The 22,785-nt window shown below is 31.5% G+C and overlaps 1 protein-coding gene across 2 annotated transcripts; it reads left to right on the plus strand.

Annotated features, from left to right (window-relative positions):
• Window positions 1-9,033: 9,033 nt before the first annotated feature.
• Window positions 9,034-22,384, plus strand: LOC107436254 (uncharacterized). Of its 2 annotated transcripts, none has more exons than XM_016047890.3 (7): window positions 9,034-9,360; window positions 11,762-11,855; window positions 14,087-14,226; window positions 16,113-16,200; window positions 19,119-19,268; window positions 19,620-19,686; window positions 22,127-22,384. In XM_016047890.3, the coding sequence occupies exons 1-6, from the start codon at window positions 9,221-9,223 to the stop codon at window positions 19,680-19,682; spliced, it is 675 nt and encodes a 224-aa protein (XP_015903376.1). In that variant the 5' UTR covers window positions 9,034-9,220; the 3' UTR covers window positions 19,683-19,686; window positions 22,127-22,384. The 2 variants fall into 2 exon arrangements, with proteins under 2 accessions (XP_015903376.1, XP_071040175.1); XM_071184074.1 differs by having other exon boundaries at window positions 9,071-9,360; window positions 22,203-22,384.
• Window positions 22,385-22,785: the final 401 nt, after the last annotated feature.

Here is a 22,785-nt window from a genome sequence, read left to right on the forward strand (position 1 = left end):
GTTCTGTTTGTTTATGAGTATTATTGGGGAGAATGCCTGGTTGGTAGGACGTTTGAGTCCGTGCCCGAAAGGTCGTGAGTTCCATCCCTGCCGCCTGAAGACTCCCTACTTAGTAAATGGTGGCTAGTGCATGTTAAATCTGTTGGGTCACAAAGTTCTCCAAGTTCCCATAACAAATCGATACCTCTGGGGTACTGAATTGGAAATTTATTGTTCTCTCGTTCAGGTCAAAATTATGATCTGTGGATGAATTATTGTGTCCGCCCTATAAACGGCATGACATATAGTGTGGTAGAAGTCACATTCTTGGCCATAGATGGCATCACTGGAATACAACAACAATCGCACCCCATCTGCCTTAATGGCCGGAGATAATAACGTTGGGGAGAATAGGATTAGACTAGGTAGTGGGATAAGACGGGTTACCTCCATTGTTTAGAAATTGGTTCTGTTTTCTAGCGGACAGGCTGAGTTACTCACTTGTCGAGAAGATTGATGTACCATGTTGGTGTTGTTGATCAATACACAGCGTCTGTGTGGATAAATTTATTTTACTATGTCAGCTCTCTAATCTTTTGTTTTTAAACGATCCTTATTTATTGGTCATAACAATTATTTTTAGCAGGACTTATCATGTGTTTACCAAAGATTTAGTCCAATAGTAGCAGAGTTCTGTTTCGTTTTGATAACCTCTGCTCTCAGGGTAAGACTGGATACTACCAGGTCTTTCCTTGATGAGTGTCCATACTGGACCCACAAAAACTTGAATCTTGGTTACGTGTTCTTACCCCACTCTCTCCTATTTACTAATACAACAGATATTCTTTTTGGAATAATTAAATAAAATAACTCGAACAAAAAGGAAAACAAAATAAAGATTCAATAGATACAAAACAATAACTTGCAAATTATTAAAATTTGAAGAAAAAAACATTACACAATTTATTAAATGTTCTTAAATTATAAAATGTTGACTCGAAGCATTTCTCGATTGATTTAAGCAACTTAAAATCTTATGTTTGTAAGTCTCTTTTATGTTCTTTACGGCACTGAAACTAGTTATCAACTCAAGGCAGCAAGGAGGCACTCACTTCAAATTAATAATTCTTAAAACAGAGAGTGTCGCGTTTTTAAAAAGTGCTTAAAGGTGTATATTTCAGTTTTTTAAAAGCCTTTTGGATGTTTTTAAAAAGTGCTTCAATTTTATTTTTCTAATGAGAATTTTTTCTTTCTTTACCATGATGATTCTCACCACGAATTATGCAAAAAGCCGGGTTTTCAAATTGTTCTACTTTTTACGTTCAATCTGTCGACCACAATCCATTTCGGCATACCGTCAGTCCGCTGCGTATGAAAGAGCCAATTATTTTATATGCTGGGTGATATACTTGCGGGTCCGCATGTGCGTATACTGAGCTGGATTCAGTACTTTCAAACCTTTATTACTTTTTTTAAACTTATTACTTTTTATTATTGTAATATTACTTATAAAATTCTCAATGCTCTTAATTTATTTTATGAAATAACTTAATAATATTTAGAGGTAAGATTTTTAAAAAAGCATGAAGTGCGGGACTTTCAATATTTAAAATGCAGCCAAAAAATCTTATGTTATTCAGATTTGTCATTCCAATAAATTTCTATTCATATCTTAGTGATATGATTTATTAAAAACAATTGAAATAAAAAATTCAATTATCGCAGATTTCGTTTAATATTATAAGGAGGTAATATACGAAACCCCGATTTTTGCTCCGTCTTTCGAAGCGAACTAATTGCAATCGACAGGGGACTAGAGAAAATCTTGAGTGAAGGGCACCTTGGATACTATCTGACAGCCGTAGTTCATTTCAACACCTCAAAAATTGGGCCCTCATTGGAGATAAAACCAGTTTTTCGATCTTACAAAAAGTAAAGCTCATTTCCCAACAGCATGAGGTCCACTTTCAATGGATCCCGTTCCACGTCGATATCCACGGCAACGAGTTGGCTGACACTCTTGCAAAGAAGGGACTAGACCATCCAGCATCAAAGAAATGGAAAAGAAGAATGTTCTCAGAATTCAGCAAATTTTCTTTTTAGGTAATATAAAATTTATTTATATTACTTGCATCATTAAATCTNGATCTTTCCTCTTTGCCCTAAATGCCAACAAAACCAGGCATCACCTGAGCACATCTTGAACTGTTTAGGGCTGGACTGGAACGACATTCATTCCTCTCCCATTCTGGTTTCGGATTTTCTTAATGTCAACGGATTCATTGATCTGGTCTGACCCCGTCAGACCAGATGGGAATTGGCAACAACAACAAGAGGTAATATAATAATTTACTTCTAACAAAAATGTTTAGCTCCTATACTCATTTGTTTACATTTTAAAACTATTTAATTTTTTTTAATTATTTCATTAAAGAGATGCTGAACCAAGTAACAAATTTTAATAAAAATTTATTAAGAACCATTCTCTAATTTACATTTGAAATATGAATTTATTAAAGTTTCCTTCATTGATTCTTAATCCCATCTTAATGGCTTCCTTCTCCTGACATAAAAAGGATTGTGTTAGTGCTGTCTGCGTTCTAGCGATAACATCTAAATCATCAACAAAAGCCAATATTTGGATTGATTTGTTGAAGATATTTCCTCGGCTGTTGATGTTTGAGTCCCTTACTATTTTTTCTAATGCTAGATTAAAGAGGAGACATGCCAAGGCATCTCCCTGTCGTACACCATTTTTAATTTCTATTGGATGGGAAAGACTATTCTGTATCTTGACCATGATTTTGGTTTCACTTAGTGTCAGGCTAATCAGCTTCACTAGTTTCTCCGGTATATTAAATTCTCTTAAGGCTGATATTAGAGTTTTTCGGCTAACACTATCGTAGGCTGTTTTGAAATTAATAAACAGATGGGGCGTGTCAATACCAAATTCTATTGTCTTCTCCAAAATTTGCCGGATGTTAAAAATTTGCGCTGAGGTGGATCTCCCCTTCCTGAATCCGGTCTGATAATCTCCAATTATATTCTCAACAAGTGGGGAGAGATTTTTTTGAAAAGGATGTTAGAAAATACTTCATAACTTGTACAGAGCAAGCTAATTCTTCTGTAGTTTGGTTTGAGCAATCCAGTATATCTCCTTTCTTGTGTATCGCACAGGTCATGCTGGTTTTCCACTCTTCAGGGATTAATTCTTGCTCCCATTATAGCTCGTACCAGATCATATATTTTCTTCGTGACACTTGTTCCCCCATTTTTTAGGAATTCTGATGGGATTTCATCGGGCCCCGGTGCTTTATTGTCCTTTAACTTTTTTATTCCGTCATCAACTTCTTCTAATATTGGTGGTTCCCCAATATGTTGGTTATAAATTCCAATGTCTTCTGTAGGTGGTTCATGTTCATCTCCAACTCCATTCAGTAGTTCATAAAAATGCTCATTCAATCTCTCCAATACTTGCAAATTGTTAGTCAAGATTGCTCCATTCTTGTCACGACATGAGGTAGCTCTGTGTTTGAATTCCTTTCGTCCTAGGTTTATTTCCCGAAAGAAAGATCCATTAGATCCCCTTAAATGTTCAACATTTTTTAAAAGATCCTCGAGAAATGCCTTCTTTTTTGTTTTATGAATTCTCTTCTCCTTTCTTGCCTCTCTGCACAAAAGCTGGCTATGAAAAAATACAGTTTGAAATTGGGGCATACAAATTCGAAGTCGTTGATAGCTTTACCTATTTGGGGTCTAAGATTAACAACAAAAACGACACTACACAAGAAATACACACGAGAATCACGATGGCCAATAAGTGTTTTTATGGTCTAAGAAAATATCTTAAGTCAAGCCTAATAAAAAGAAAAACAAAAGTGTTACTCCATAAATGTCTTATACGATCAGCACTTACATACGTATGTGAGACCTGGACAATGACCTGTGGAGAGGAAAATACTGCGAAGCATTTTTCGTGGAATAAGTAAAAACAGTTCCTGGTTTAGAAGATCAAACACGGAACTTTACAAAGCATATAAAGAACCTGATGTCATTAAATTTATCAAAATTCAAAGGATTAAATGGGCAGGCCACATTATAAGAATGGGGGATAGCAGGACAACCAAAAAAGTTTTCAGTGCCAGGCCAACAGGTACAAGAAAAAGAGGACGGCCAAACCTAAGATTTTTAGACTGCCTTGAAAAGGACCTACAAGTTTTAAAGATAATAAACTGGAGACCCTTGGCTAAGGGAAGAATGTCTTGGCATAGGCTTGTTGAGAAGGCCAAGGCCCATCCTGGGCTGTCGTGCCAATGAGAAGAAGAAAGTTTCCTTAATTTGCTTAATTCTTTACATATCTTTATAAATTCGATATGGTCAATAATAATCTTGTTAATGTTTTGTTGAATATGCTTTCATAAATAACTTTTATTTAAATTTAAAAATTACACTCGATAACCTTTTTACATAATAGTTAAATTATTTTAAACTAAATTTTTTTACATAGTTAAATATAGTAATTATTAATTTAAAAAATTGAATAAGTCACTCAATATTGAATATATTCAAAATTGTGTATAAATTGTTTTTATGGTGATTAATTTAATCAAGAAAAAGGTTCTTTGAAAATTGTTTTGAGAAAAAAGAATTTTTAGTACCCATATCCTAATTATATTTTTTAAAAAAGTTTAAAATATTTTCTGAGTTCTTAAAATGTGTTTTTTTTTTTTTTTTTTTTTTTTTTTTTTTTTTTTTGAAAAATTTGGCTACGCACTCTTTTAAACGAAAACGTCTGAATATGAAGAATATATAACGGTTACTAACCTTGTAGATTTTAAATATCAATGCCAAATTAAACAAATGTTTAATTTGAAGAAAAAAAATAGCGTAAAGAATTGCATTTTTGTGTCTAAGCAAGGGCTTCCGCAAAACGGAGGTCAAGTGTGCAATCCCCCCCCCAACTGGAAATTAAAAAATTGAGCTGTAATGTTGCCTTTTTAAGAGTGATGCTATAATAAGCTTTATTTATTTATTTTTTATTTACTGATTAGAAAGCATGGCAAAAATAATGAATAGGAAATTAAAAAAATTTAGAACTTCAGATCTCACTCTTTTGTGTGCTAAGATCTTAACTTGATTAAAGCGTGATATTTATATTATTATAAACCGTAGTAGCATTGTAGTGGTTAAAGAATCGAACTCCGGTTCGGAGGGACCGGGGTTCAATCCACGACTCCGCTAAGACCCATCAAATTCAAGCGATAAAAGTGCTCGTAAGATCTGTGGAATCGAAAGTCCTGTAGTCAGTCACTGAGCAGTACCATAAGAACAGGAATCTGGAGAAAATTTCCTTCCTCATTAGATCTATGTCAAAATTGTGGAAGTGACCACGCGAATAGGTGGTGATGCCGTCTATCCGGGAGTTCTGAGCTGAGACACGCTTTCACCCTTGCGGTGCTCTTTTGCCAAACGAACGGCCCTCCTTTCTGTCTTAATTCGCAAAGGCAATGGCTGGCGTGCTTAGCCAGTCCAAGTATCATAAGAAACAACAACAATAAGATTATATCGTAATATTTTAATAAAACGCAATTTTTTTTTATTTGTTAAAAATACAAATTTTTGTCACAAATTGTTAGTTTAGCATTTTCAATTAAATTATTGAAAATATATATGGATACATTTATGAATATTTTCCCCGGATGCGAACTCCCTCCGAAAAATTTCAAATTATGCCCTTGTGTGTATGGTACGATACACTCCAAATTAAATTCCATCTACGGTTTATATTAATATTAAAAACATAAAATCCAGTTTAAGAGAACAAAATAAAAAATGTTTAAATCGTTTCTGTTATTATTATTCGTATACTCTCATCTTTTGTTACATTAATATAGGGAAAAATATAACTGATTTAGTTTCTCGCGTTATAAATGTTTTATTTTCTGTTTGGACTAAGAGTGAACATAATTAGAATTTCTTATCAGTGGGAAGGAAATTTTAGTTGAAATTATTTATCGTTGACCTTGAAATAAACTAATTGCCCAAAACTAATTATGCATCCTTTGCACACGGATGTAACAACACGGATATTTAATTTGAATGTTTGATTCTTGTTTAAACAAAGATAAGTTATACTGTACTAAAAAAAGGAAGATCATTTAATTTTTAATTTCTTTAATAATTAACTATCCGCCATCGGAATAGATTGTTCGCCTTCGCAAGCTCATCACTTCGAAAGATATACACTGGCGTAGCTAACTTGGCATCATTGCTTCGAATACTTCATTGTGGCGCCATCTATGGCCAAGAATTCGACTTCTGCCACACAATACGTCATGCCCGTTTATAGGGCGGGCCCCATTCATTCATCCACAGATCGTAATTTTAACTTGAATGAAAGAACGATGGACTTTTGACCTTAAAGGAGGTAGAGATTGCTAGTTCTTTGTTCAGACTCCGAAAACTTGACCAAAGATGAACTAATAGGAGGGTTAGTTTCATTAGTTATTTTGTGCTGGTTTTATATTACATTCTGGACTTGAGTTGAAAAATATGTAACCATTGATATAATTGAAATTATTAACTAAAATGATTTGAAAATTTTTGCAGTACATATGGATGCCACAGGCGATTAAAAATGTAAGGTGTGGTAAAAAACTCAATTTATTATTTGTTTATTTAATTATTCAATTGTAACTACTACCATGGCATACATTGTAAATTATTCAAATTTAAAGCAAAAAATTCTCCTCTAAGGATTTGACATTTGGCTGGTTGCCATTTTGATTCGTTGCATTACGGGGTGTTTCAAAATTCCATCTAGGGGGGAGGTGACAAAAGTATTTAAACTCGCCTTTGAACAGCGGTTCCCAATTTTTTTTTCTTTTTTCGGTTATGGAACACTAAATAGTTGATCTTCTTTTCGTGGAACTCTGATGTTCATTCGCATTTCGGAATAAATTATTTAAATGAAAACAACTATTTTGAGAATATTTCACTAAATTTAATTTTTTCATCGCTTTATCATCCTTAAATTAAATTTTTAAAATTAAGTTGTTAAAACGCAAAAAAATACTGTTATAAATGCTGGAGAATAGTTATATGAGTTGTTTTACTTTGAATTGAAAAGTTCCATGTGGGATAGTAATGCAGAGTTCTATATACGCCTGTCTCTGACATAGTTTATTCAACATACTCATTTTTTATTATTGTTATTTCTTTTTATCTGGAATTTTAGATTCATTTCATAAAAATAACCAAAATATTAAAGAAATACTGATTTATTGATTACCTAAAAATGTAATTTCGAGCTTAAAAACTCATTGCTGGTTTTAAAAAAGTTTTAATCCCCGAAGCCCTTGCGACCCTTCCATGGGCTTGCAAATCACGTTGAGAGAGTGAAAATCTCAAAAAACGCATACAGATTCTGAATCAAGAGGAAAAGATAAGTGGAGGTGAGAAATTTTTACATTTTGCTTCGAAGTGACTTTTTGCTATGAGGTCTATTTAAAACCACCAGTTTATGCTACAAATGGAGCCACATCGGAGAATCTCATTTGTTGTTTTGCTGTTCTTTGAAAATATCAAATGCACATCGGGCATTTTAGAGCGTGTCCAGGAATCATTTTTACGTCGCTGTTAGTAGTGCCACTTCAAAAAACTCTTACAATAATTAATTAAATAAATCTTTTTTGTAGTTAAACCGCAGCTTTTTTTGTTACTATCTCACAGCGTAAAATCGAACCCTGCATAAGTTTTTCGCCATTTTTGTCCCCTCAACATTGTTTAAGATCCTATGTTCTATGGTGAGATTTTATCCTCTCAATGCCATTATCCCCCCCTCTGAATTTATCTTCCTTTATCATCACCCTTCTGAAATACCTAATTTTAAATAATGTAAAAATTATATACCTCAAATATTTTCTTACTATTATTTTATAAAAATAACAAATATTTACTAATTTTTTTTTTTGCGTGGAATTATCTTTGTATAAACGAATTTTATGATTGTGTGCAAAAAATTTTCAATTCGCTTAAAAAGTTCTCTTGTTTTTTTTGTTTTTTTTTAGCGCAGCGTATATTGTAAACTTTATAAGAAAGGCGTGTTATTTGCTAGCTTATTCAAAAAAAAAACTTTTTTACAGTTTTAGGGGTAAAAAGAGGACTTTAGAGTAGAGATATCCAAGTCAACGAGATGTAATTGTACTTAATCCCTAAACTTTAATCATGCCTTATATGGTTATTCATGCATCTCCATATCAAATGTATGGTAAAAATGATTCTGTTCCCTATATTAAATGCCTCTAAAGAATGTATTTGCAATGACGCAAACATGCATCTGGTGGATTACTTAAAGTCAATTGATCTAGGTCAGCCTAATGAGATAAATGTTTCTTACTCTTTGATGCAGATTTTTTTTATTAAACATATTTTTTATGCTTTTTTCATTATTTTGTATTAGTTTAGATAAAAATAAGCGATAAATATAATCAATTATTGATAAATATGAATGAATGAAATTTTCTTTCAAACTACTTCTTTTGATTTTTATAATAGTACAAAAATTGCGATAATCTAAGTGATTATCAAAATGCATGTGACACTGATTATCTAACAGATTTTTTTAGTGACTATTAGAGTGCTTTTTAAAATTTAAAAAAAAAAACCGAAACATATTTTTGCTTGTAATTAAAGTTTCAGAAAAAAATATATTAAAGGAACACCGGTGTTGCTAGTGTGTCAAAACGTTATAGATCAAAGTCATAAAACGATGACTTAAATTTTAGTGCAAAATGAATTTTATCGCTTTTAAGTCACATTATTTTTATTTGCTTTTTGACAGGACAAGAAAATTTGCCCTTTATATATATAAAAAAATTATATCAAGAATTATATAATGTCCTAACATATAACTATGGAATAATTTTCAGACTTTAAGAAAGGAAAGAAAAAAGCGGAAATAGTAAGCATGACCTCCGTTTTGTCGATTGCACTAACGCAATCCGTATCTAGCTTCCTAGAATTACGTTACCTTAAGTAAAGTTACTATTCTTTGATTTGACAGTCGACGATCAGTGGTTTAAAACATTACTTAAGTTCAGCCTATTCACTTCTGCGCATTCGTGAAAGTGAAAAATCCGAGCAACGTTTTTGAAATAGCCTCCCCGGAAATAAGTTAGGTGATTTAAAAAAAATTTAATACTCACTCGCTACTTCTAACCTTCTCAAAATTAAAAGCATCATGTATTTAATTGTTTTTATATTATCTACAATCAATGTAGTCATTGGTGAACAGTGCACTCAGCTTAGTAATTGCATATGTAAATTTACGAATGGTAGTGTCATAGATCTGACCAGCTTGGGATATCAGAATGAAGCCAGGTAACATTTAAAACTCATTAATTTCATATTACACTGTTTTAAGCTCATTTTGAGTTTTTTTAAAAAATAAATAAGACACTCTATACAGTTTTTGAAAGCATTTTAATATTATAAATAGAGAGCGATTTTATATTACTTTACAAGACAAATACATGCTCTGGGTGTTCCATAATCACTGCCCTTAATGTATGCATATCTTTAAAATCCTTGATGAATATGAATACAAAAAGTATAATACAATGGGGGTCGCAAACTAATATTTCAGTGCTAGATGCAGTATCGAAATCTGTTGAATCACATCATATAGGGTGAAATCATTTCATATAGTGCGAAATATGGGATAAACGGGAAAAAAAAAAGTTTTTTGATTTCCCAAATAACATTGGATAGGTATTTATAAAGAATACAATTTTTGTTTCTACGAGAAATCATGATCAGGGTTTGATGTTTTTAGTCCCGCCATAATTAACAGAAATTCATTAGATTTCATTAACGCTTTTTTTTTTTGCCTAAATTAAATATTAATTTGGACCTATTCTGTAAATACGTTTTAACTTTTTTTTTTGTAAGAATCTTAAAAATATACGACAAGTCAAATGTAATTAAATATCAAAAACTATAAAGTATTAAACACCATTAAACGCAATAAAGAGTAATTTCTTTAAATATATTTTATTTTATTCAATATATTTTATTTCAATATATTTTATTAAGATTTTTCTCAGAAATGACAATTCCATGACACACTATGGTATCGAAAGATGAAATGATATTAAACAATAATAAATCTTCCACCTACGATAATATAGTGAAGAGATCTATATATTTAAAAAATTTAGATTGCTAGATTTAAGATATTGTGAAAAGATTTATATATTTGCAGTCAATTTGAAATTTTCTCTTAATTAATTGAAATTTTTGAACAATTTTTTGGACTAAAATTGCTCTTTGCATCCGCTGCCCAAATGTCAGTGTGTAAGCACAGGCGATAGTGGAGTTATGAGGGAGACACAAATTATTCCTTTTATTATTATACATATGAAAATAACATTAAAGGGTAGTACTTATAGAGCACACCATATGTAAGAGTGATTCATTTCTATTGCAAATGACCTCCTCGAGAGTAAAGCTATCTCAAGAAAATTGAATATCTGGAAGCGAGTAAATCGTGACATTTGTTTATGTCGAGATTCAGTAGCCAATCAGGTTCGATACACACACGTGACGTCACTTGCGGATATCCAATTAAATCTGATCCGAAAATTAATTCAGCGTGATTATACTCCAAGCCTAAAAGCTATAACCTAAAGGATTAGGACGTTATAATGATTTCAGAGATAGTTTTCAGTTAAAGTTGCCAGTACCCAATTATTGGAAATTTACTCCCCCCCCCTAAGGATCGTTATGAAATAGTATCATTTTTTTCATGTGTACTGCATTAAACTTGAAATAATTAAACTTAAAATTAATCAGGTATGCATTAAAAATAATATTTGCTTTAATTGGTTATTATTATTACTAATTTCTACGGGGTTCTACTACGCTCTTTTTATAGCGATACGTAGTTTTCAAACATAAATTTCTTTTATTTTGGCATTTTCTTTATTACACTATAAGAAAACTCTATTACTCATGTACCACGTTTTGCCACTCGCTTTATAACGTGTGAGGGATGTATCTCGCAATTGAAATTTTGACAAATTTTCGATTAGCTAGAGTACTAAAATTTTCAATGTAGTTCTGCACAGAGCCCTTTAAGGTATAAGTAACAATAATTTAACGCTGAAGTAGGGTTTATTATAATTTAAGACTAAGTAGAATTTATCACTTTAAATCACTTACACATCATATCACATTTTAAATTATTTTACAAGTAGCGTACTTAAATTTAGCAAATTCATTTAACAAACTTCTTTATTATTTTATTCTTAAGAGGCATTTCCTCTTCCGACAGAGCTCAACTGTCGAAAGGGTGGAGACGGGGAGGGAAAACTCTAAATATTATTTTAATAGTTTTCATTTAATGTTCACAAACAAACTGATGATGTATGTTTACTCCATCTGACAGTATCTTTCGATACATGTAAAATACAATACCGCGGTAATTTAAATTCGCTATTAATTTTTTGCTACAAAATTATGCCATTACAATTCTGCCATCAACGCTTTCTGATAGGTAAGTAAACAATACACAATTGCCAGTTTTTAGATTTCTGAATTAAGAAAAACTTTATGTATTCGGAGAAACCCAAAAAATTGTAATGTAATCCTAAACTTAGATCAATTCTAGTAAAGATGAAACAAATTAATATCACTCTTTTTCATATAAACGGAGTTAGTGTTTTTGTTGTTGTCTTTAATATATTAGTTATAGTTTACTAACTTTTTTTTCTCTATTAAGGTTTAAACGTATAGGACGAAAAAATTCGTATTTTAAATTCTACTACAATCCTTGCTTTCCTTTTACTCTTGGCGGAGCATGTATTGATGTATCAGTAAGTAAATGAATGTATGTTTTATTCTTTTATTTTACAAATAAATGCATCGTTAAAAAAGTTTCTAATTTGAATATGCACTCTCGATTATCCGTGTGCGGATTATCCGGTTTGCGGATTAACCGTGCTCATTCCGGAGTCACACAAAAAATATAAAGAGAAACATCTTCAAGATTTAAAAAATTTGATTCATGAAGTTATAACACTACCAAATTTTTGGAAGCAATATTCGTTATTGGATTGCAGTATATGGAATATCAGCAACATGGTCAAAGGTAAAATCGTCTACGTTATCACGATCTTAGAGAAAGATCATACCGCTTGATGAACAATCCTCTTCAGATGTTCAAGAAAAATACGATAGCAGTATTCTCGAACAAGCAAAAGAAATCTAAGGTTTCGAAATTCTTGATGAAGAAAATTGAGAAGATTGGTTTCAAAATGATGCATGTTAGCCTGGCTTCCAGTATTTGACTGATGAAGACATCGTTATGTTGTTAAATCAAATAGTGATGATAGTAACTGATGCAGAAGATGTAGTAAATGAATGAAATACTATTTCTCATTCTACTGCTCTGTGGAAGCTTTATTAGATTATATGGGAGGATTTGATTACGGTAACATTACTGCGGTTGGTAAAATATGTGTATCGATATATGGCGAAGACGCATTACGCATTTTTTAAAAAGGAAAATTCCTAGTTTGATGTTATGCATGCAAATGTCAGTAATTTTTTTATTTTTTGTACTGATATCTAATTTTTCTTTAACAAAAGGAGTTTTCGGATTATCCGTGTTTTTCGATTGTCCGTGTGACCTGTCCCGGTGATTAACCCGGATAATCGCTAGTGCACTGTAGCTTTAATCGTGACGTGTCATACGGCTGTGATTGAATTAATGTGCTGTTCGACAATTTTTTTTAAGTATAATTTAGGTGCTCTTAACGATAATAGTTATAATTGGCATAACCTGAGCAGTGGTGGCTCAGGAGATAGAGCCTTACAATGAGGTGAACCGGGTGCGAATCCCAGCGATGGCTGGTCGATACGAAATCCGGATATGGATTTAGTGCTTAACCTTTTGTGACAATTTATAAAACGCGAATAATCGTAATTTGCAACTTTAATTTTTCAGGCATTTATTTTATTTTCACGATTATCTTTTTATATCAATTAACACATATAGTTATATTATTGAAAAAAAAGTACGCAATATTTTAACATTTATAGAAAAAATTTATGTGTATGACGTAACGTTTGCGGCACAGTGCATAATAATATTTTTTCAATTATATATATATATATATATACATTTTTATTAAATTTAAATACTTAATCAATTTTGTTAAGATTTTTATCTTATGAAAACATTAACCCTCTGAATTATTATTGTAAATTTATAATCATTATTGTGAATTTATAACGATACTGTTATGTTATATAAGTGTATTTAGAATTATAAAAAGATAAAATAATATTCCCCTTTCAGTCATTTTCAAATTAAACTTAACTAAATTTTTAAAAAAAAATACCTAGTTATGTTCCAATAGTTATCCTTATATAAAATTTGGGTTGAATGGTTTGTATCAAAGGGAACATTAATTTTAAACGGTATTATAGTTAATATAGCAGCGAGGGCTCAGTGGTTTTTTTTAGTCATTCATTGTGAAGAACTAAGGTTCGATCCCCAATGGCTACTTGCAGCCCACTCAGCTTCAGATTAATAAGTTTCACCATGTCTGTGAAGTAAAGGTGGCCCGCGCGCAGCGCTGCTCACATTTCCAAAATCATGCCGTTGGTCATGAACGTATGGAATTTTACCCTCCATGACGCCCCTGGCCCACAACATGCTGTTGCGGGAATGTTTTACTATTTATTATAGTTCTGAAGTGTTTTTTTCCCCTTCTTTCTGCGATTCTAATAAATATTTGTTTTCGTAATTTCTCACATTCATAAATTTGAAGGCAATCTGCTTTTTCGTGATAAAAAATACTGTGCTATTTTTTGTAGTTTTAAGTTAAAATGAATGAATCAGAATGAACTATACTGAACTTCAGAATGGATTATACATAACGGGGGATTCTGACTTGGTTTTTCGCAATTTTGTGCCATTTAACTTTTTTGTAAATGTATCTTTGGGTTGCAATGCCGGTGACCTTAAGATTAAAATAAGTTTTGTAACTCTTGTTTTAGTCTCATGATGGAATTTAACTGTTTCTTTTATTTTAACTAGGTTTGTCAAGTTGGGCCCTCCTCCTCCAACAATGAAGCTGAAAACTGGGATTGCGGCAACAGCAATAATGAATTTATTTGGAATACAACACACAAAACGTTTACTTTAGTGTATACAGCACACAGTCAGCACCCACGTAGGTGAGGGAAAGATTCAAACACCCCTCTGTGCAAGGAGAAAAAAAATTTTCTCTACTCACAAATTTTTTTTTTTTTTAAATCCTCCCAAAGCATTTATTTAGCTAATTCAAAAGGCTTGACTAAAAAAAAATTTAAAAAAAGGGATGACAAAAAAAAAGAAAGAAAAAAACACTTTCTACTTGGCGAGTCAAATAATAAAATAGGCGACTTAAATTAAAGAAGCAACTGGTCACCTTTTCCCATCGATTTTTACCTTGAAAGTCAAGGTACAGAAAGTCGAGTGAAAAAAAAAACTTACATTAAATTTTTATCCATTCAAAATTTTTATCCTGGAATTCAACATTTTTATGATGGATTCCATCAATTTGTGATGGAAAGATTCATGTGAAAGGTGAGTTCTTTAACAATTCACGCATTTCAAAGTTGTACCTAATTTATACATTTAACGTTATTTGCCACCCCAAATGCTTTTAAACAAAGTTCTTTCAATTCAGTATGTTTAACTTAGCAACTCTGACACTTATTTATATTATTTTTATTGCTGAACTAACTTTTGTTGACCGTAAATTATTTCTAATAGGATTTTTTTTAAATATAATTTAATCCAATTCCAGAAAGAACGTTTGCAAAAGGAGGCAATTAAATAAAAATGGCCTATCGATATCGGTCAATGATTCAATAGATTTGAGTAAAAAGTGGTCTCTAAAGTTATTAGAATTTATCGGCCACTAGCTAATAGCTTACTTACTTTATTTAACAAAAGCTGGGTACCTGGGCCGCGCAGAAGACCCATATCCCATTCATCGTGAAATTACAGTAAAATTAAAAAATATAAGCAGTTTGTATAGAGTCTCTGGGGTGACTGATATTGTAAAGCAAGCACCTTGCTTGTTTAACTGAAAAGAAAGTGAAAATAATTCTAAGTAACTTGCTATAGTAAAGATGGCTGTGTATTTATTGTCCACATGAGGTATACTAGCTAATAACAAAAAATTTAAATTTCCAAGTCTTGCACAGAATCTCCCCTTTTTCGTTCAAAAATACACAATATATTGTTATTCCTTTATTTTTAGGAGCAATATTTCTGGGGTCAGTGACGATGAGGCATGGTCATGGTCACGGAATTCTTCATGGCTTCAAAATGCCCTCTATTTCTTCGTACCATAATCTTGATGGTTACGGAGAATCACTTTTAGAGGGCTGTGTAGATTATCCGTATGTATAAAGAAAAAAAATTATTTAGAAAATTGACCGGATTTCGGTCATATATGCTTCACATAGAAAATGTTCTAAAATTGTGACTAATAGTGATCTCAATAATCATTAATAGTAATTATTAAGATCATAATAATGATGAATATTGAGAAAGTCAAGACAGAAAACATCAAAATCAGTTTGATTGCCCGATGAGACTTGGTCTTTCAAAAAAGATCAATTCACTTCCTTTGTTTTCTCCGATAATGTTGTTGTTGTTGTTCATTTGCGTCGCACTAGGGCTGCACAATGGGCTATTGGTGACGATCTGGGAAACATCCCTGAGGATAATCCGAATACATGCCATCACGATTTTGATCCTCTGCGGAGAGGATGGCACCCCCGCTTCGGTAGCCCGACGACCCGCACGCAAAGTCGAGCACTTTACGGTAGAACAGTTTAACGAGGACCAATACCGCATACCCTCGGTACCTACGCAGACTGATCCAAGTGGTCACCCACCTGCACACTGACCGCAGCCAGTGATGCTTGACTTCGGTGATCTGCTGGGAACCGTGTCTTGACGATCAGTCCACTGCGGGATTCTCCGATACTCAAACAGCTTGTATGTTACTGTTCTCGTATTTTTTTTTACCTCATTTTATGCTTATAATTATTTTCTTTTTTTACAGAAAAACAATTGTCAACCTTAAATGTGACGAAGAAGCAATAACACCAATTTTAGAGTTTGAAAAAGAGCTCCCTGAGACCATGGTTTATGTAAGTATTTTGTCGTTAATTATTTTTACTTTATCAAAATGTTATTGATGAAAATATTACATTTTCAGTTACATGTTTTTATATTTAAATATACTCAGTTCCCTCCTTTCGTGCATTTTTATTTCTTAAAATTTTATTATTATTATTTAAAAGGAAAAGCGAAATTCATTTTATCTTGTACGGTGAGCAAAATCTTTATGTTCTAAGACTTAATCTTAATGTTTAGAGATGGTTTCAAATATGCTAATTAATTCACACAGACGATATTTTAAGTTGCGAAATTTGGAACAAAAACGTACCTTCTCTATTATTTATTTATTTTTAAAACGGATTTGGATTACTGATCCCAAAAATGTAGGGGATAGACAAATTATGGTCCCAATACTTTGGTCAGGAGATCAGTCCACAGTTTGCACCTTTTAATGTTAATTTTACTTTTTGCGTATTTCACCATATCTCGAGAAATTTTTAGGCGAATCGAAACATTTTTGCACATAATTATTAAATTCGTTTATTTAAAGATTTCATGCAAAAAAAATATTTTGAGTAAATATTTATTATTTTTCATTACAGTAAAAACTAAATATTTACTAATCAATAGTAGTCGAAACAATTTTGATATGCGATATGTTTTCAAACAGATAATTTTGTTTTTAATAAAATAAATAATTATATTGTTTCAGAGCTATCAAATCTGAATATTAAGTCATTCTAGTGAGTTTGAAGTGAAAATTTGTTTTAGTTAGTTAGAGATATATTGTTAAAAAAATGACAGGGTTGCTAGATTTAGAAATAACTTGCTCTTTTGGCAGTTTTGATTTGGCCTTTTTTTCTTGTTTATTAATATCTGTTCTTGGGGAAAGCCGTGCACCATCCTACGTTAATGTTAATATATTGTTTGAGCAGCGGGATTAGGTTCATTTTAATCATTTAACAAACTATAATTTAGGTTTAGATTTCGAGGTTGGTCTATTGTTAAGAAGATAAGAAGTATTTTATAACCATTCTTTTTTTTTTCAAATGATAATTCTTGCGCCTTGAAATAATAGATCTTCAAATGACGATACTGATAACGATTCTTCTTTTAAACACCAAACAATAAAACACAGTACACAGTAAAAATTGTGTACTGAAAAGCAAAATCGGGGGAGAAATAGTACTAATTCTTTTAGGAGAAACTTAAAAAATCGCTGTCCCTCAGTGGACTGGATTCCCAGTAGGCCACTTTGATCATCCGGCGAGGTTGCGCGGCATTGGTCCTCGTTAAACTGTTCGATTGTCAACTCTGTGCACAGGTCATCCAGCTACCAAAGCAGGGAAACCATCCCCTCTGCAGAGGATCAGAATTGTGATAGCATGTCTTCGGATCATACTAAGGGATGTTTTTCAGACCGTCGCCACTAGGAAATATATGTACAATTTACAATATAATTACACGAAAGATATAATAGGTATATTTATTTACTTAAAAGAATTCCTTAATGAGAGAGAATAATACATTTTTTTTTCTATCGACATTAGTTAAATGAAAAATAGTGATAGGTAAGTAAACTTCTTTCAAATTTTTTGCAATTTCGAATTTTTTTGAAGCCTTTGATTTGAATCATGTGATTCGCAGCTAAGTCGTTTAAGTCATGATATTCGAATCAGTTATCCAAATCACTAGATTTGAAATGAGATCTGAATCACCTGATTTGATACATTTGATTCGAACGATGACCTAAATCGCGGGATTTAATTCACTGATATTAATCATTTAATTTGAATATTGATCCAAAACACACGATTCAAATTATTGATGCAAATCACATGATTTGAATCGTTGATCTGAACCACTTGATTTGAATATTGATCCAAATCTCATGATTCGAATCAGTAATCCGAATCACATGATTCGAATCAGTGTTCTGAATCAAGTGATTCAAATCACTGATTTGAGTCGCTGATCTGAATCACTTGATTCGAATATTGATCCGAATCATATAATTGGAAGAGAGATCCGAATCGCATGATTGCAATCAGTGATCTGAATCTCTTGAGTCGAATCATTGATCTGAATAACATGATTCGGATCAGCGATTTAAATCACTTAATTTGAGTTACTGATCTGAATCACTTGAGTCAAATCAGTAATTTGAATAACTTTTCGAAACATGATTTGGATAAATATTGGAATCAAATGATTCAAATCTATAATTCGAATCGTGTGATTCGGATTACTGATTCAAATCATGTGATTCGGATAGCTGACACGAAGCAAGTGATTTAAATCACTGATTCAAATCAAGTGATTTGGATCACTTTTTGAATCAAGTGATTCAGATCAGTGAGTCGAATTCATTCAACTAATGATGATAGAAATTTTTTTTTATTTTTTTGTCATTAAAGAATTCTTTCAAATAAATAAATATACTTATTATATCTTTCATATAATTATATTGCATATGTTGGTAATTGCTATGAAGACTTTTAACTATGGTAAATTTTAAGAAACTACAAAAGAAATGTTTTATTTATTTTGCATTTATTTTTTATCTGAATTCATCGAATTCTTTAATTGAAAAATCATGAGTCCTTTATGCTTAAGAATCTCTTAGGTTTTACAAGAACTTTTTAATTTTATATATGACAAAGCATATAAGTTCAGAATCCGAATCAGTTGGAGAAAGAAGGTATACACAAATATATTTTCCCTCATGAGAAAAAGGTTCTTGCCTCTAACTTTTGTAGTGCAGACGATATTTCACAATATGATTGTATCATAAACTAGTACGTGAAGAAATAGCACGTTAAAATTGTGCGTAAGTTGTAGTACGTGAAAATCTGATCACTTATTATTCAAGTTACAATTGAACTCTTCCATCATACAGAAGTATAATATTTTGAAATATTAATGATTTTCATTCTTTTTATACCAGGAAATGACTTTAACAAGCAGATGTGCATGTCCTGATCTTTGCCAAGTTAGTGATCTTTGCTATGTTGCTCCTAAATCTGCTAGCCCTGTTTCTACTAGTCCTGTTTCCGTTAGTCCTGTTTCCGCTAGTCCTGTTTTGCCTTATCAATTTGTAAGTTTTTAAAACAATGGAAAGTTTTTCTAGATGATGGTGTTTATGAACTATTTTTAATTCGTAAATTAAAGGTTATGTGCTTCTGCTCATGTATGAATAGTACAAAATGCTTTTAATCTCACTAAATACTATTATTGTCCAACATTCCCATTTATATATCCCAATTTATTTTGATATCCGGTAATTCATATTTGTATTTAAGTAAATTAAATGATTTTGCGTGGTTAAAGTGTTTAATAATGTTTTTTTTTTTCGATCTATTCGTTTTGAAAATATTTAGACAATGCTTGAATTATATAATCTTAATTATTGCATATTTTTCTTTAATGTCTGCTATTTTCTTCACAGGTTCTACATATTTGTGTCATTATGTCTCTTACAATGATATTAGAACTGATTTTTCACAACTAGTCCTGTAAGTAATTTTTAACTTTTTCGTATCAGTTTAAAATGTTTCTGGACTTTTTTTCTTCGATTTTCTATTGAAATTTTTTATGTTTTTTGTTAAACAAATAGTCGGTGAGATTTTAAATCTGGACTTAGATTGGAATGAGTGTTTAAGAAAATGGACACAGTTCAAAATGTGTGTTTACAAAATTGGACATAGCTCAAAATGTGCGTTTACGAAAATAGACATCGCTCAAACTGCTTGTTTAGGAAATTAGACATAGCTCAAAATATGTGTTTATAAAAATGAACTATAACATTTGATTCTGTTTTTTAAATTTCTTGCATGAGTATTTTATCTTTTTTTTTTATTGAATAAACTAATGAATCCAAATAAATTTGCGATTTGATATCGTCAATTTGCATAAATCACTTTGTACATTTAATAAAATTAGTCTTTTTTCAAGAGACTTTTAAATATACAGTTGTTTTTACAAGGTTGCTATGGTATAATGACATATATATCAAAATTTGAAAATACATCCCAGAAAGCATGTAACCTTACGGTAACCTTGGGTCGGAATTTTTTTATTATTGTCACGAAAATGTTCGAATTAAAAACCAGATTTAAATAAAGCAAAAATATTGCAGTTTCAAACCTTTTGTCTTAAGAGAGTTAAAAATTATTTTTATGGCTTTTTGAAAAGTATTGTTACTTAGGTAGCTGAGCATACAAGACGTTGCGAAAGGAAACCTTATAATTACCTAGATTTAAGATTATTTTCACTTTAAGACTAGTTTTATTGAAGGATTTTTTCAAGCTTGAAAACCCTAAGACAACCTCGATTTAGGGTTTTTATAGAAGGTTGTTTTCCAAGGTTTAGGATTAGGGTAATGTGCGCAGAATAGAGCACGGATCTCGTTTTAAGGATAAAAGGTTTATAACTTAAACCGCATAAAAAACCTTTGTAGGTTTACATTAAAAGGCTGAGTGAAAATAAACTTTATTTTGCTATCTGGGCATGTGAAAGAGACCAGAAAAAAATGATATATAACTTCTGAAAAAACTAATATCAAACGACGTGAAACTACGATGGAATCCTCACGAATCGAGCGATTCAAAAAGTGTTAATTAATTCGAAATTTGCGTGTTGTAATATTGTATTAAAAACATCAAAATTTGAAAACCCATCTGATAAGGGCCAAAAAAATATATATATAAATATGGTTGAAAATGACTACTTGTATGAGAAATGGTATGTATTGACTGGCGATGATGCGATTTTAGAGAATTGCCGAACATTTTGCTTCTAAAAAAGATTGCTTATGATTTTTTTTATTTCTGCTCGTATTTGATAAACTTATGTTTGATTTTATTGCAGTCTCAAGATACATAACTACATTGATTTTCGAATATATATTTTAGCCTAATATTTCAAGCAACAGAAAAAAAATTTATAAAATAAATGGCCGTTAAATAGAAAACAAAAATGCAATTTACTGAATTTTAAGAAGGTACAGATGGCAAGAAAAATAGTAACAGTACTACTGGGGTTAAGATTTTATTACCCCTGATAGGTAATTTATGTATAAATATTGTGACTGTAGACAGCAATTTGCTTTGTTTGTAGCGTATATACGACTAAATATATCTTCGTTTTTTTTAATTATTGAAATTGAGCAAACTGAAAATACAATTCGCACAATTTTGTGATAATTTCTATTAGAATCAAAGTCATGAAAATAAATAAGATAAGTTCAGAGCACAAGTGTAAATGAAATCTGTAACCGAAGTTAAGTAAACGCCAGCCAATGCATACCATCTCTTTTCCCACACGTAGTGATGACATTTTCGTCCAATAGCGTGATCCGGCCACTTTGATATTTAATCGCTCCTGCCGATACACAGAGGATGTGACGATATGTTCCAGGCACAAATTACGACTAACGGCCGTTTACTTCAAACCCTGCTTCTAAGCAATTTCAAATGGCTGTGGAATACTTGAATCGTATATCAGAATTTGTTTCAGGCCCTCAACCAGTTAGAATTTATAAATTACAGAAAGCTTTTATGGATGTTAAAATTACGCTTCAATTTAAACACAAATCACTATAATAAAACTTCTCTAGAATATTAAACCTGTTCACACATCACCTCATAAGCATAACATATGCGGAAGGATACACCGGAAGTCTTCTATATGTCTTCCGGTTTTAGGAAGCTTGTTATTGTTAAACGCCAGCCATTACATACCTTCACTCTTTCCGCACGTAGTGATGAGATCAATTTTCGACCAATAGCGTGATCCAGCCACTTTGATATTTAATCGCTCCTGTCGATACTCAGAGGAAGTGTTCTAGGCACAAATGATGACTAACAGCCGTTTATTTCGAACCCTGTTTCAAAGCAATTTCAAATGTTTCATAATTTTTGCTATCTTTAGATATAAATTGAGTATATTTTTCAGGATGGTCATGGAATACTTGGATTGAGTGATCGCAAAGCAGAAATTGCATATGAAGTGCAAAAACTTTTTCTTTCAGATATGTTAAAGCTGGATTTTAAAAACATTTTCTTATTTGGAGATTTATATTTGAGTATGCTATTATACAAACTATTTTTATAACTTCTTAACTGAAAATTATACTTCTTGAGAAATAAATAATAAAATAATGTTCATAATGTTATACTTGTTTACAAATAAAGAATTAGAAATTAAGCTTTCGCCATGTATGTTTGTTGTTTATTGAAAAAAATTTTATTTTAATTTATATCAGAATTTATTTTTAAGAATATTGTATGTTTATGTTTGTGTACTATAGTATGAGTGAGTGTTCATCAGTTCGCACGATTGTATTCGCAAAAATAATGCTTTCCAATATCGTATTAATGTAGCCAAAGCAAAATATATCAATGCAATAGTGTGAGCAAAAAAAACAAGGACAGATTTATTAACGAAATTTTATCAAGTAAAACTATCTAAATATCACAAAAATTCAAAATAAGAAACAAATACGAAAATATATATATCGAGAAGAACATAAAGATGACACGCACTTAGGAATTTTTTTTAAATATTTCCATAACTTAGTTGCCAGATTACAAAATATGAAATTAAAGCGTAAA

This window comes from Parasteatoda tepidariorum, chromosome 8 (genome assembly GCF_043381705.1).
Source record: "Parasteatoda tepidariorum isolate YZ-2023 chromosome 8, CAS_Ptep_4.0, whole genome shotgun sequence".
Classification (NCBI taxonomy): Eukaryota; Metazoa; Arthropoda; class Arachnida; order Araneae; family Theridiidae; genus Parasteatoda; species Parasteatoda tepidariorum.

Coding starts and splice junctions, on each gene's coding strand:
- LOC107436254 (XM_016047890.3), top strand. CDS start 9,221: ATGTATTTAATTGTTTTTATATTATCTACAATCAATGTAGTCATTGGT. Junction 11,856..14,086: donor GAGCATGTATTGATGTATCA/GTAAGTAAATGA, acceptor TATTTTAACTAG/GTTTGTCAAGTTGGGCCCTC. Junction 19,269..19,619: donor CTGTTTTGCCTTATCAATTT/GTAAGTTTTTAA, acceptor TTTTCTTCACAG/GTTCTACATATTTGTGTCAT.